General features: G+C 43.1%; 1 protein-coding gene across 1 annotated transcript in view; it reads left to right on the forward strand.

Annotated features, from left to right (window-relative positions):
- The first annotated feature begins 2,509 nt into the window (after positions 1-2,509).
- Positions 2,510-14,491, forward strand: part of LOC123751444 (sine oculis-binding protein homolog) — a 105,014-nt gene continuing 93,032 nt past the window's right edge. The window contains exon 1 of the mRNA XM_069333414.1: positions 2,510-3,009. Coding sequence (XP_069189515.1) covers positions 2,977-3,009 — 33 coding nt within the window. The 5' untranslated portion in view covers positions 2,510-2,976. The remainder of the gene's footprint in view (positions 3,010-14,491) is intronic.

The raw sequence follows: 14,491 nt of genomic DNA on the forward strand, positions 1-14,491 counted from the left end.
ATCGGATACAGCTTGGGAACTGCATGGGCAGCTCCGGTGGGTGGTAGGCCCGGCACGGCCCGGCACGGGAAGGTTGTGAACGGAATCGCAACTCGAAACCCCGAAACGCCGCGCGTACTAGTGGCTTTACAAGATTGTAAATACCATGCTATGTATTCTCACAAACCCAATGTACCTTCTTGTATATATATAAATAAATAAATAAATAAATAAATAAATAATAAACTCGCGTGGAGGACAGGAAGCACAGAATTACTGGCAGACTTGGTTGAAGTTAGTTTGAAGTCTATTATGCACCCCATACATACCCTCGTGGTGGACAGGGGTTACAGAAGCATATAATGGGGGTTCAGGAACTAAACCCACAGTTCATTTAGCTAAACAAGTGGCAATCTTGCGAAAACTAGTTACAAACGTTTTTAATTTAATACATACACACACACACACATATATATTTATATGCTGCCTATACACACATACATACATACGCAAATACATATTCATATATCAATAGCCTTTTTTTCACTGTCACAGGAACCGAACCTAAGCCTAGCAGTATAGAAGTCTGCTAACCTTATTGGATGATCCATGTATATATATATAAATACGGTTCTTCCTACATAATAGATTGATAATAGATAGACTAACTAGCGTAACTTTCACTTTGTGTCAGGTCTAATAGATTTAATTACTGTAACCCGAATGCTCTAAGGCTGCTCAAAGGCAATGCAAGATAGCAGTCAATTCCCTCTTTACGAGCAAATGTTTTAGGCTACCTCATCAGTTCTCTCATATATTAACAGACCAGTATGGGAATGAATCCACAGCGTCACTCCATATCTGTGCCTATAGCTTCAAAGATAAGCACGTCACAGTTATATGTCTTGGGGGAGCTGAGGGCAGTCAAGGATGACAAGGAGTCACTTAAAATTAGCGTCTCAAGTTTGGATTCATATACGCGCTCAAGAGCAAGGATCATGGCAACCAATTGTGTCAGAAGAGTGGAGGTGCAGTTATTTACACGCCGCGCCACACTCATAGGAGTAGGAGCATCTCCCGCTGTCACAACAACGGCACTTCCAGGACAGAGAGGGGGGAGGTGGGAGGAGGTGGAGGCTCAAGGGAAGAGAGGCGGGGGAGGGATGCTAGCCGAGGCTGTGGGGGATAGGGGGGGGGGGATAGGATACTGTGTCAAGCAGGTGAGATATGTGGTTAGAACGGGGCGAGGCTGAGAGAAGGAGCCGAGAACTGTGGGAGAGAGGGAGAAAGAGAGAGAGCGAGAGAGGGGGGAAGAAGGGAAGGGATGGAGAGATGAGGGGGAGGGATGAGAGGGAGCCGCTGCCCCAGTTACGTATCAATTTTCACCTTCAAATTACTCCTACCATTTCCTCTTCCGCTTCTCTCCGTTTAATGTTATTGTTATTATCTCCCGCCCCTTGGGTCTTTGGGTCTTCAGAGTGCGCAACATGTTTGGTCGAGATTGGTTCCCCAGTCAATCCTCCCGAAGAATGTGAGTCGTGTGTGTATTCACCTAGTTGTGTTCACCTAGATGTGCTTGCGGGGGTTGAAGCTCTGCTCTTTTGGCCCGCCTCTCAACTGTCAATCAACTGTTACTAACTACTAACTATTTTTTCACCCCCCCCCCCACACACACACCCCACACCCCCATGAAGTAGCTCCGAAACAGCTGCCTAACTCCCAGGTACCTATTTACTGCTAGGTAACAGAGGCATTCAGGGTGAAAGAAACTTTGCCCATTTGTTTCTGCCTAATGCGGGAATCGAACCCGCGCCATAGAACTACGAGTCCTGCGCGCTATCCACCAGGCTACCAGGCCCCCTGGTGTGTCTAAATACTAGACTAATTACTGACCATTCTCAGCTGTCTAACTCCTAAGTTCCGATTTTCAACAAAGTGAACATAAGTATCAGATGAATGGAAACACTAACCAAATGCTTCCGTCAAGCCATGGGAATCGAACCCACGGTCCTTGAGTGTGAGTCGACTTCTTTCCGAATGGACGGGGTCGATTGGGTGGTGAGTTGACCTCTCTCTCTTTTCCGTCTATCCTCCTACCTTTCTCTGTCTTCCATTATCTTGTATTTCTGTCTTTTTATTTATCCCTTGTATTTCTGTCTGTAATAATAATAATAATAATAATAATAATAGCATTATTATTATTACACAGAGAATAATTGCACTGACATATCAATGAGAAAATCCCTGGGAGCTGTGACAAGGATTCGAACCTATGTGGTGGGTGTTCCCACGCACACGCTCTAGACAATAATAATAATAATTATTATTATTATTGTTAGCCGTGAGCCTCCTCTAATTCCCCGCCACCACCATTCTCTTCTAATTCCCACCACGACCCTTGTCTAATTCCCAGCACCACGTGCAATAATTCACAGCGTGCGTTAGTTGGTGGGTTCGTCACCAGGGGGCTGGCTGGGTATTGCCACACAGGCGGACTGCGGTCGCAAAGATCAGTTTCCACCTCGCCTTGGCTGGGGTTGAACGTAGACGGTGAGCTCCTGAGTGTGATCCCCCCGGAGTGGGTACTACTACAGAGCCTGTGGTGGAAGGGGTCGGTGACTGACTGACTCAGTGTTGGTGCGCAGCTTCCCTACAAAAAAAAACTTCATCATATGTGACTTGTTGAGACTGAAGTTATATACACTTGCTAAGGTGTTGTTGTAAACCTTCCCACGGTTTACAGGTCTTTAAAACACTTCCCAACCCATTCCAACTTTTTTTTTTTTAACCTGTGTGGAACGGTAAATTCGTGTGTGGAAACGCGATGGATTGATGATGCGAATTGATAACTTGAATTCAAGCGCTTCGATCTACATACAGTAATTAAAACAAAAATATAAGGGTTTGAAACCTACGTCTCTGGGTAATGTTAAGGGGGATTGATGAGTTGATGATGACAGTGTTTACTGGTTTGTTTTGAGGCTGACGACATGGTGCATGTGGTGTGGAGTGGTGCCTGAACCCCCGACAGTGAGTACCTAATCAAATTAAGTTTCTGTTCTTGTTCATGACCATTAACACTATGTTGATCGTGGCTGCTAATAACTTGTACTAGTGTTCAATGGAACGGAGAGACTATATGGTAATTAGCACATTATTATTATGGTAATTGGCGCATTATTATATGGTAATTGGCGCATTATTTTTATGGTAATTGGCGCATTATTATATGGTAATTATTTACGGTTATATGGGGGGGGGATTAGCGCATTGTAATAAGTGAATGTCTTGTATTTGGTTGTGGAAGCAGTCTTTAAGAGGAAGGATGCTATGTTTTATAGTATAATGTACAAATTACCAATATAGCTTTGTCCATTTCCAGAATATGATATGCTTGAAAATGTGTGTGTGTGTGTGTTTACTATTTTTGCCTGCAGGATCCAGATGTTATCTTGTGTATTTACTATTTGTATCTGCAGAATCGAGCTATTAGCTCTTGGACCTTGCCTTTCTAACGAATTTATTTTTCCTCTATTATGTCTACTACATACATTTCTCTCTAACACACACACATAGAAGAGTAAGGGGAGACATGTTCACTACCTACAAATTTCTCAAGAGGAATTGACAGGGTAGATAAGGGTAAACATTTTAACATTGGTGGTACGCGAACAAGGGGACATAGGTGGAGAGTACCCAAATGAGCCACAGGGACGTTAGAAAGAACTTTTTCAGTGTCAGAGTAGTTAACAAGTGGAATGCACTAGGAAGTGATGTGATGGAGGCTGACTCCATACACAGTTTCAAATTTCAATATGATAGAGCCCAGTAGGCTCATGAATCTGTACATCAGTTGATTGATAGTTGAGAGGCGGGACCAAAGAGCCAGAGCTCAACCCCCGCAAGCACAATTAGGTGAGTAGAACTAGGTGAGTACATCCCCAGGAAGAAGCCCGTAGCAGTTGTCAAACTCCCAGGTACCTATTTACTGCTAGGTGAACAGAGCATCAGGGTAAAAGAAACTGCCCATTTGTTTCCGCCTCCACCGTGGATCGAACCCGGGCCCTTAGGACTACGACGCCCAGAGCGCTGTCCATACTGCCGTGATGATCCTAGTGTAAGCATCTAGATGTACGCACCTAGTTGTGCTTACGGTGATTGAGCTCCGGCTCTTTGGTCCCGCCTCAATCGTCAATCTACTTGTGTACAGATTGCTGAGCTTCTCGAGCTCTATCATATGCACATTTGAAACTGTGTATGGAGTCAGCCTTCACCACCTCACTTCCTAGTGCATTCCATTTACCGTGACACTGAAAAAGTTCTTTCTAATGTTTCTGTGGCTCATTTGGGTACTCTGCTTCTACCTGTGCCCCCGTGTGCGTGCACCACCCGTGTTAAATAATCCCTCCGTGTGTGTGTGTGTGTGTGTGTGTGTGTGTGTGTGTGTGTGTGTGTGTGTGTGTGTGTGTGTGTGTGTGTGTGTGTGTGTGTACATAATACGTGTAAACTGTACATAATAATATCCACAGTTTTTAATTTTAGTGAGAGCACGTGATACAAGAACAAATTACACATTTACATTTATTCAATTACGTGAGTTTCCTTTGCACATTTTCAGAAAATGTTCCTCTGCAGATTTTCAGAAAATCCAGTTTTAAACCCACTTATGTATATTAAGATGAAGGATGTTCATATTCCATCCATTAACATGGAAGAAACCTGTGTACACACACTTTAGTGGCAAGTGGTCCGCGCACAACTTCTCGAGAAGTGACACTCGATGTCTGACAATGTTGATTAGAAATTGGTGCGTGCTGTATGCTGTGAAGCTTCTGTTCGGGTCGCGTTTGTGTTCGACTTACAGTCATCAGATGTTGAACAACGACGTTTCTTGGTTCTCCAAGAACAAGTATTGATAACGTAGGAATCGATAGACATTTCAGCCGTACCTTCCAAGTCCTGTGTGTCCACCTTTTACCTGTATAGGATTTCAAGAGTTCTACTCTCTCAGCCTGGCATGTGGCCAGCTTATACTGCAAGGCTGTCTTCATAGTCCGAAGGCCCACATAGCCATCACAGCCAGGCTAATCCAGTAACTCAAGCAGAAACATGTTCAGCTCTCTTTCCAAAGCTTCTGAAGCATATTAAAGTAAGAAAGTTTAACCTCAATGTATTATGTAAAAGTGTAAACACTGAACTTGAATTTGGAAACATAATACTATAACAGTATCAGAACTAAACAAAATATTTGTTTAGGTAGAGAGATCTACCTTTAAGATTATCTTAAAGATAGAGAAAAGAACGTAAAAATAAAAGAAACAGCAATTAAGCCTATTGGCTCAAGAGACGCAAGTCCTGATTCCCAGACATTATTTTCACTCATGTCTCAGCTCACTATATTTAGAAGACTTCTATTGGTAGGTTATTTACGGAAAATGATGCAACTAGGCAATCTGGTCCATACCATCCACATGAATATTGCAGAAACCGTATTATTGGCATCCTTCTAAATCTATATTTGTTCAATAGCATTCCATTGTTATAAGTTCTGCCTTCATTTGATTTGTGAAATAATCTATTTACAATTTCCTCGTTAGTGCCTTTCATTCATATGGTTACATTTTATAAATACCTTTCCTGACCCAGTTCCTTAGGGTCAGGAAAGTATGAGTCCTTGACCCACGTCAAGAGTGTAACCTCAGTGTTCTTAGTCAATCTTCGTCAAGATAATTTTTGACATTAGAAATCTTAGCCATAATCCATGGTATGCAAATCATATATGTTCATTATGTAGTATAGTGACTAAAATTTCACAGCACAAATCAAAGTGGATTCTAGCCATGACAACAGCATTCCTATTAGTTCTATATATATAAAACCCTATTTACCTCATATTTTAAGGTCACAAAAAGTTGATACGTCTCCGCAACAGCGTTGGTCATTTTGTCATCAAAACCTGAAGCCTTGGTGTCAAGTTATCCTCTGGTTTCGTAGTATTATCCATCGGAGTTTGTAATGAAAATTTTATCTGGCTACATTGTTGTTTACACCAGCATCCAAATAGTTTTTGTTTCTTATGGAAGTAATCAAATCCTGCAGTGAGATCAACTTGTCAATTGTTCTCACCTGAAGTTGACTGACCCAAGTTCTGATAATTATGTTCCCAACGTGTCATCCAGGAACGTCATAGCCTGGTTATGCATACACAGTTATTGGTCGCTTAAGCAAAGGTCTTCAAGAATGCATTCAATATTTGTTTCTTCATTGACACTTAAGGAACTTTTTAGAAAATTATCGCCAATTTAATCACACGCTCTAAAAAAAAAAAATTCCCCATCCCAGAATTAGGCTACTCGAATCATGCCCTTCATGCCCAATGCTGTATGCACTTTAACCACAGTCGTAGTCCATGCTAAGATCAAGGGAAATATAGTAATCTCTTTACGGGCTATTCATGCCCGTGCCACCTCTTATGTGTGTGGCTTAATCTTTATCATCATCAGTAATCTCTACTACATTATTGATTTAATATAATTGGACGCAAGGACAAAAAAAAAAAAGACGGCCACAGGATGGACACTGTTTCTTTTTTTATGACTTTCGAGTAATTATAAATTGAGTTCGCTGTTATAGCCAGGAGCAGCTGGACCATGATAAGGCAGTAGATAGAATGTATGGTTTGATCTCCCATAGTCTATAATTAAATACCTTTCAAGGTATTAAAGGGATCAATAAACCCTCTCACCTCCCCCCCCCCCCTCCCCTTCATTTGCGTTTTAGAAGCGGGACGATGTCTGCAACTCTCCATGCTTCTGGGACAGCTCCAAGAGTTCCTTTATTGACAAAGATTACTGTAGATCCATTGAAATAATAATAACAATTTCTCAAGGCTCACTGGGATTTAATATTTATCTTTGTTTACACAACTCAGCGACTGACTACTTGTAGCCTACATCATTTATTTTCTTCAGTTTGTCGATAGTGTCCACTTTAAAGAATTTAGTCCAAATCTCTTCTGATAAGGTTTGATATGAAATGGTAGTTGTTAAGTGTTGCATTTTTTGTACACTGCTAAGATAATCAGAGCAGATATTAATTTCTATATACAGTATATGCCAATTATATTAAATACACATAATTGTTCTATTTGTGTATCTTCCTAAATTATTAGGAAGAACAAAAAAAGTTGAAATTGGATAGGTCGTTGGAAGGCTATTCAAACATGCTGAGGAAGCATCGAATGCCTCTTTCATATTGCATCGAGAGCTTGGTACATGTTTAGTAATGCCAGCTGGCGTGACATCATGGCCCCTACTGTAGGTGAAGTAATCCACGCAAACAGTTATCAAAAGGCAACAAGCTAGGTAGACTATGTAGCGTATTCCATGACTTGAGGCAAAAGGTAGCCAACCAGTGATAACTTGATGTGGTCGAGTGTGGTCTTGAAAATCAATACTGTGGTATATCTCAATGATGCACCCTTCCTCTTCTCGTCTTTTTATTTTTATAATAATTTGCTTTAAACTTAGAATAATTTCATTATTAATCAGGAATTATAATTTAATTTATAAGGTCTACTGATTAATGCACAGTACAGTATATAAAATTAGATTTTAACAATTAGACATATTAAAAACAATATAAAGAAATTAGTAAAGAGTGGAGTGGAATAGTAAAGAGTAAATTAGTAAAGAGTGGAATTAATAAAGAAATTAGCTTCAGTGGAGATCTGACGTTTCTTCAGAGGTTTTACGGAGCGTTGATAATCCTCGAATAAATCAAAGGGAGAGTTCATACACTCGCAAGGTATTGTGCTTTCTTTATTTTAGTTCCCTAGACTATGAGGAAGCAAAGCGGCTCCATACATAAAACAACACATACCATGGCCAGGATTTATCATCTATGTTTACATTACTGAAACGGTTTACATGCTTGGAAACCTCACACCCAAAGGTTAGTATTGTTATAAACAACCTCGAAGCGCTTCAGAGTTCATAAACTGTTTAATAAATGTAAACAAAGCCATGATTGAGGAAAGATGTACAGGTCTCGTAAGTTGGCCTGTCCTTAGGTCGCCGCTGGCTAGGATTCTACCCCTTGTTTCTTGTTAAATTTACTAAGGCATTGCTACTAATGAAAGACTTCCCAGGACTCTGGCACGTAGAAATTGCAAACATAATGCAACCAATTTGAACTAATTGGAGTTATTCTTTTGGAAATGGATTGGGTAAAAGAAGGAAGACATAAATTGAGTAAAAGGTAAATTATTAGGAAGAACAAAAAAAAGTTGAAATTGGATAGGTCGTTGGAAGGTTATTCAAACATGCTGAGGAAGCATCGAATGCCTCTTTCATATTGCATCGAGAGCTTGGTACACGTTTAGTAATGCCAGCTGGCGTGACATCATGGCACCTACTGCACGTATATATATATACCAAAAATGACGCGCATCAATACATGGAAATGCTTGAATAACTGCAGCAACACATATACCCACCGAAGCCACCGTCTCCCTGTTACTAGAGTAGACTAGAACGCGTTGCGCGGAGAGGCAGACATTCAAGCCGCCCGGTAGAGTTACGCAACCCAGCCCCGTGGAAAGAGGAGACGAGCTCGACTGGTGAAACTATATCTGGGCTGGACTCCAGAGCAACCACTCACACGCCCTGAGAACCCCCCCACCCCTTACCCCGTCCTCCATCACCCAGGGCAACCTTATCGGGAAAACAATATTAACCTCACTGTTCTTGATGTGACCTATTTTATTTTGTGTGTGTGCAGATATTTTGCGTCAACTGCTTGGTGCCCTAGGCATGCAACTCCCCCCCTTCCTCAACGAGTGAGGTCTTTTAAGACTTAAGTTCACTGCGTCTCAAGGGAATACCGCCTCTACTCCCTATAACGGTGTACCAGTTATATGTACGGTACTCTTCAATCGATACAGTGTGTTAGGCCTAAAGTAAATCTTTTTCACTTAGCCCTTGGTACTAAGCTTTAAAATAGTTTGTGTTTTCTGGTATCATCCCTGCTTCTTATGGCTAACACAAATATTTTGTGATTAAACTTATTGACATAGGTTACTTTTAAGGAAAAATCTTACTTATTAAATAATTACATATGCTTAATGTCTTCATAATAAGCAGTGTTCAAGACTTAATGCCATCAATTATATATGTAATGGTCAAAACCAAAGCCTATGATACCGATGGCTTGTGTACTATGCTTTTTCACTACTAAATGCGTCCTTAATGATTCCATGGGTTTCTGACCAAACCTCCCTGATCGATCAGACTATTGGTACACACTTCACCACGGGAACTGGTGACTCAGTCCCCGTGGTGCATTGGTAATACACTCGCCATGTGCTTCGCGAACGATTAGGCCTGGGTTCGTATCCTGGCTGGGGAAGATTGAATAGGCGCCAATCCTTAACTGTTCGCCTCTGTTCACCCTGCAGTGAATGAGTACCTGGTTGTTAAACGATTTGGCGGGTCGTATTCCCTGGAAAATTAAGCTTATGGACCTGTCCGAAACGCTTATGTGTGTTAATGGCTTCACAAGAATGTAAAAACTGTTGTGAATGTTGACCAGACCACACACTAGAAGGTGAAGGGACGACGACGTTTCGGTCCGTCCTGGACCATTCACAATCGACTTGAGAATGGTCCAGGACGGACCGAAACGTCGTCGTCCCTTCAACTTCTAGTGTGTGGTCTGGTCAACATACTTCAGCCACGTTATTGTGACTCATCGCCTGCACTCTTGTGTATATGTATAAATAAAAATTATAAATTAACATTCAAATAGAGATCGTTTATTTATTTGGAAATCAATTTATTCCTTTATTTATTTTTTTTACTACATTTCCTCATTCTTTCGTTTATTTGTTGATTTGGTCGTTCTTTCATTCATCCATTCATCCAAGTTTGTTCATTCGTTTGAACACCAGTTTGGTGAGGCTAGCCTCTATCATCTGACCTCCAACTTAGACAGCCTTAACACCTGATGTAACCTAACAAATATTAATTTCCTTATTAGTCAGTTCTGTGTCATTATAAACACAGAGCTGATTATTTTTCACGATTCCCAGTGTCAAAATTTGGCAAATACCGATGACTATAGAAGCTAGGCTATAGAAGCTAGGCTATAGAAGCTAGGCTATAGAAGCTAGGCTATAGAAGCTAGGCTATAGAAGCTAGGAGGAGACAGAGGTGGAAAGACGGTATGGCCTTGAGGTGTAACTTCTCATAGTTCTGGTCAATACCTCTTGAGGTTATCTTGAGATGATTTCGGGGCTTTAGTGTCCCCGCGGCCCGGTCCTTGACCAGGCCTCCACCCCCAGGAAGCAGCCCGTGACAGCTGACTAACTCCCTGGTACCTATTTTACTGCTAGGTAACAGGGGACATAGGGTGAAAGAAACTCTGCCCATTGTTTCTCTCCGGCGCCCGGGATCGAACCCGGGACCACAGGATCACAAGTCGAGCGTGCTGTCCGCTCGGCCGACCTGCTACCACTACCAACCTGGGCGTCAATTCCATACAAGAGTGCCAGCTAGACTCAATGAGTGCCAGCTAAATCTATCGATCTATCGGCTTAACTCCCTCGTGAAGAAAACCCTTTGCAATCAATTCCCTCCCTCTCATATAATTATCAATAATTGGTTGATTTTAAAATGTTATGTAATTATTTGTAATAATATAATAGTCACTAATTATCAGTATTACTTTACCGGAACATTTTTGTTCCTGCCACTGTTTCTTGATCAGGAAATGTAGGCTAACACTGGTTACTACCACTCTTGTTGCTATAGACCACAACGTCAAAATTCCGGTGCTTTAATGAAATTATTCGTAACATAATTGTGACGCTCTCGAATTAATGAACATAAACCTCGATAAGTTTGGTGGGTTGCTTGGGTTCAAACGCATTAGATCAGGAAACATTTCAAATTTGACGCATAATTCATGAGAACCTGTTGAGTCGGTAGGAACCACCGTAGCCTATTGCAGGGTGAAGCGTTAACAAGCCAGAAACTGATAACGTGCTTGAGCATGGTACAGCCCAACCACTTGGACTGGACGGTAGACCGACGGTCTCTCCTCCTTTCAGGTCGGCGTTCAATTCCCGACCGTCCAAGTAGTTGGGCACCATTCATTTCCTGGACACCATTCGTTTCGACCGAAACGTCGTCGTCCCTTCACCTTCTAGTGTGTGGTCTGGTCAACATTCATTTCCTCTATCCTTTTCCAAATCATCGTCCTTGTATCCCTTTCAAGTGCTATGTAGTCGTAATAGTTTAGTCCTTTCCCCTGATAGCTTACCTTACCTTGAGTACGGTACGAGCTCTACTCACAAGACATGCATATACAGTAAGGGCAGCTTAAGGTACTTGTAGTCACTAATGTTGAGCCCGTACCTGTAAGAAACCATCTCGCATCACACTTGACGACCAGAGTTGGTGCCACGAGTTTTGAGGAATCGAGTGCAAGTCTGTGTTGTTGAACGTCAGGCATCTCACTACTATAGGAGCACGGAGTGAGGAATAAGCTTGGAAACAAGCAGAAGACTACGCCTAAAATAGAGAAAATAGTGTAGAGGAATGAGCTGTTGGTGTAGAGTTTCTGTGAGGGGTAAGCCAGGGATGTGTAATGCGACCGCGGCTGTCCAATCTAAATATTGATGAGGGGCAAGGGAGGTGAGTGCTATAAATATGAAGAGAGACAGAGAGAGAGAGAAGCTCTTTCCTAGGGTAGAAAAGCTGTGGAATATTAGTGAATGCAGATGTTGCAGCGGAGGGCGGCGGGACGGCTAGGGTGTCGTCGTGTCGTAGCACAGCACTGGAAATGTTGACCTGTAGTCCCCATTTTTGTTTATTAGGTTATTCCGGGAGCTGAGGGGGGGGGGGGTAGGTAGCCTGTGGTTAGAAAATATGAGATTCTGCTTGTTCATGGTTTGTAATACAATACAGGACTTTCAGCGTCGGAGGTAGCTTCTCACAGACCGTCCTCTCGAACGACGGACAGACAATTATGTGCTAAATTGCCTGAACCCAACCCATAAACCCACTAATAGAAAGCGTGGTTCTTTGTGAATAGCAATGATTTTTATTACATTATATTTTGTCCGTTGGTATATTTGGCGTGAGAATGCCAAGTATTATGCTAAAGGACAAGTCGGGACGCTAGCCTAGTGTCACTATCAGAGCCTACAATGAGGTTTCGCCTTGCGCTTAATTTTTGCAATAAAAACTCGGCTTGGCAATATTCCGATTTCAAAATTCACCTTGTTTGGCCTTGACGTTGTGTGTCGGTACCCGAAAGGTTCATACATTTGTAATTACATTACTAAGATTGAATTTATAGTTTTGTCCATCTTAGCTTATATTAAGGACCATAACACTTCATAACACATTAACATTTCATACTACTTCACTTGGATCACACACACAGTTAGACCGTAAAAGGAGCAACAGAGATATATACCAGTTACGAGAGAACCTATAGTTCCATGAGACTGTAACTGCTGGCTTGCTCCCCAAGGGTATTATTGTTGTTTTCAGGTTGAGATATATGTGTAAATTCAGATCACGCGATCTCTTACCAGTTTCTTCTTTTAATTTATATACTTACATTATTTGAGGTAAGACAGAGGAGCTGATATATAACCCAACAAACGCAACGTTTTCAACGTTCTTAAAGAATAACGTTGCAGCACCGTAACATTGGTCAAAATAACGTTTTTGTAACGCTTACTTGTTGTGGAAGAACAAAAGCCACATTCGTGGCAAGGGTGCCGGCCAGAGGCGTCCTCCACGCTTGCAGGGGGGGACCTTGTGCTATGGAAGCCAGGAGTGACGAGAACCTATAGTGGTGGTGCAGTAGTGGGAGAGGAGTGTACGTGTGGGTGAAAAGAAGAGGAACCTTAGGGTAGGTGTGGAGGGGGTTGGAGGATGTCAAGAGGGAGAGGGGGGAAGTAATAGGTGTGGCGAGGCTGGTAGGGGTGGATGAGGGGGTGGGGGGGAGATGTGTGAGGTGGGCCACCAGGTGGTATTTTCGGCATTTTGTTCTCGGGTGGGGCCAGGACGCCTCGACTCAGGTTCCTGAAGGCGGGGGGACGGAACTCTGGTGCTTCCCGGTAGCTCCACCAGTGTTCCTGGTGCTTCCCGGTAGCTCCACCAGTGTTCCTGGTGCTTCCCGGTAGCTCCACCAGTGTTCCTGGTGCTTCCCGGTAGTTCCACCAGTGTTCCTGGTGCTTCCCGGTAGCTCCACCAGTGTTCCTGGTGCTTCCCGGGAGCTCCACCAGTGTTCCTGGTGCTTCCCGGTAGCTCCACCAGTGTTCCTGGTGCTTTCCGGTAGCTCCACCAGTGTTCCTGGTGCTTTCCGGGAGCTCCACCAGTGTTCCTGGTGCTTCCCGGTAGCTCCACCAGTGCTCCTGGTGCTTCCCGGTAGCTCCACCAGTGTTCCTGGTGCTTCCCGGTAGCTCCACCAGTGTTCCTGGTGCTTCCCGGTAGCTCCACTAGTGTTCCTGGTGCTTCCCGGTAGCTCCACCAGTGTTCCTGGTGCTCCCTGCCTGCCTCCCCTGAGTTATCGAGAAGGAAAGTAGGGAATACAAAAGGACTTGGCTTCAGGCTAATCCAAAATGTTACTTTGACACCAAGGAATGGGTGGGGGAGGGAAGTGGATTAGCCCATTACCATCTGGTCATTACCAGTTGGATTACCCCAATTACCACCATTATCGCAGTCACCACTCTTGCAAATATTATTACTAAGCCTGTTCTGACGATATGACAAATTATAAATATGGCTGTTTTGTCTAGACATTATACGGGGCTATGGCTGTCCGGTTGGATAATAAGTGAGGCTATGGCTGGCTGGTTGAAGAACAGGTGAGGCTATGGTTGGCCTGTTGGAGAACAGGTAAGGCTATAGTTGGCCTGTTGGAGAACAGATGAGGCTATGGTTGGCCTGTTGGAGAACAGATGAGGCTATGGCTGGCCTGTTGGAGAACAGATGAGGCTATGGCTGGCTTGTTGGAGAACAGATGAGGCTATGTCTGTGAGTGGAAACGCCAGGTGTTCACAGGGAAGCAGCAGGCAGTCCCAGACGACACTGACGTTTGGGAGGTGGGGGGGGGGGGGGGGGCGTTCCAACAAATGGATGGGCACTCAGCCACCCTTAATGGCTCCTACCTCCCCACCAACCTTACCTTCCTCAGCCACCCTTCATGGCTCTTACCTACCCCACCAATCTTCCCTACCTCCGTAAAAATTGCAACTGTTTTGCCTAACCAGAAGCGTACGAACCCATGGCAGCCCTTCTAACCTATCGAGAAAACGTAAATATGACGGAGATTTAATGCTTACGAATACGTCACATTTTTTTAACAGATTGGTAAATTACGTTTAGAATGCGACGTATTAGACGAGAGGATGGGACGAACAGGATGCTGAGACGATTGTCACTTGTATCGGGGAATCACGATAGGCTGTGCTACTCAAATATTGCTCTTG

Source organism: Procambarus clarkii, chromosome 29, assembly GCF_040958095.1.
Source record: "Procambarus clarkii isolate CNS0578487 chromosome 29, FALCON_Pclarkii_2.0, whole genome shotgun sequence".
Lineage (NCBI taxonomy): Eukaryota > Metazoa > Arthropoda > Malacostraca > Decapoda > Cambaridae > Procambarus > Procambarus clarkii.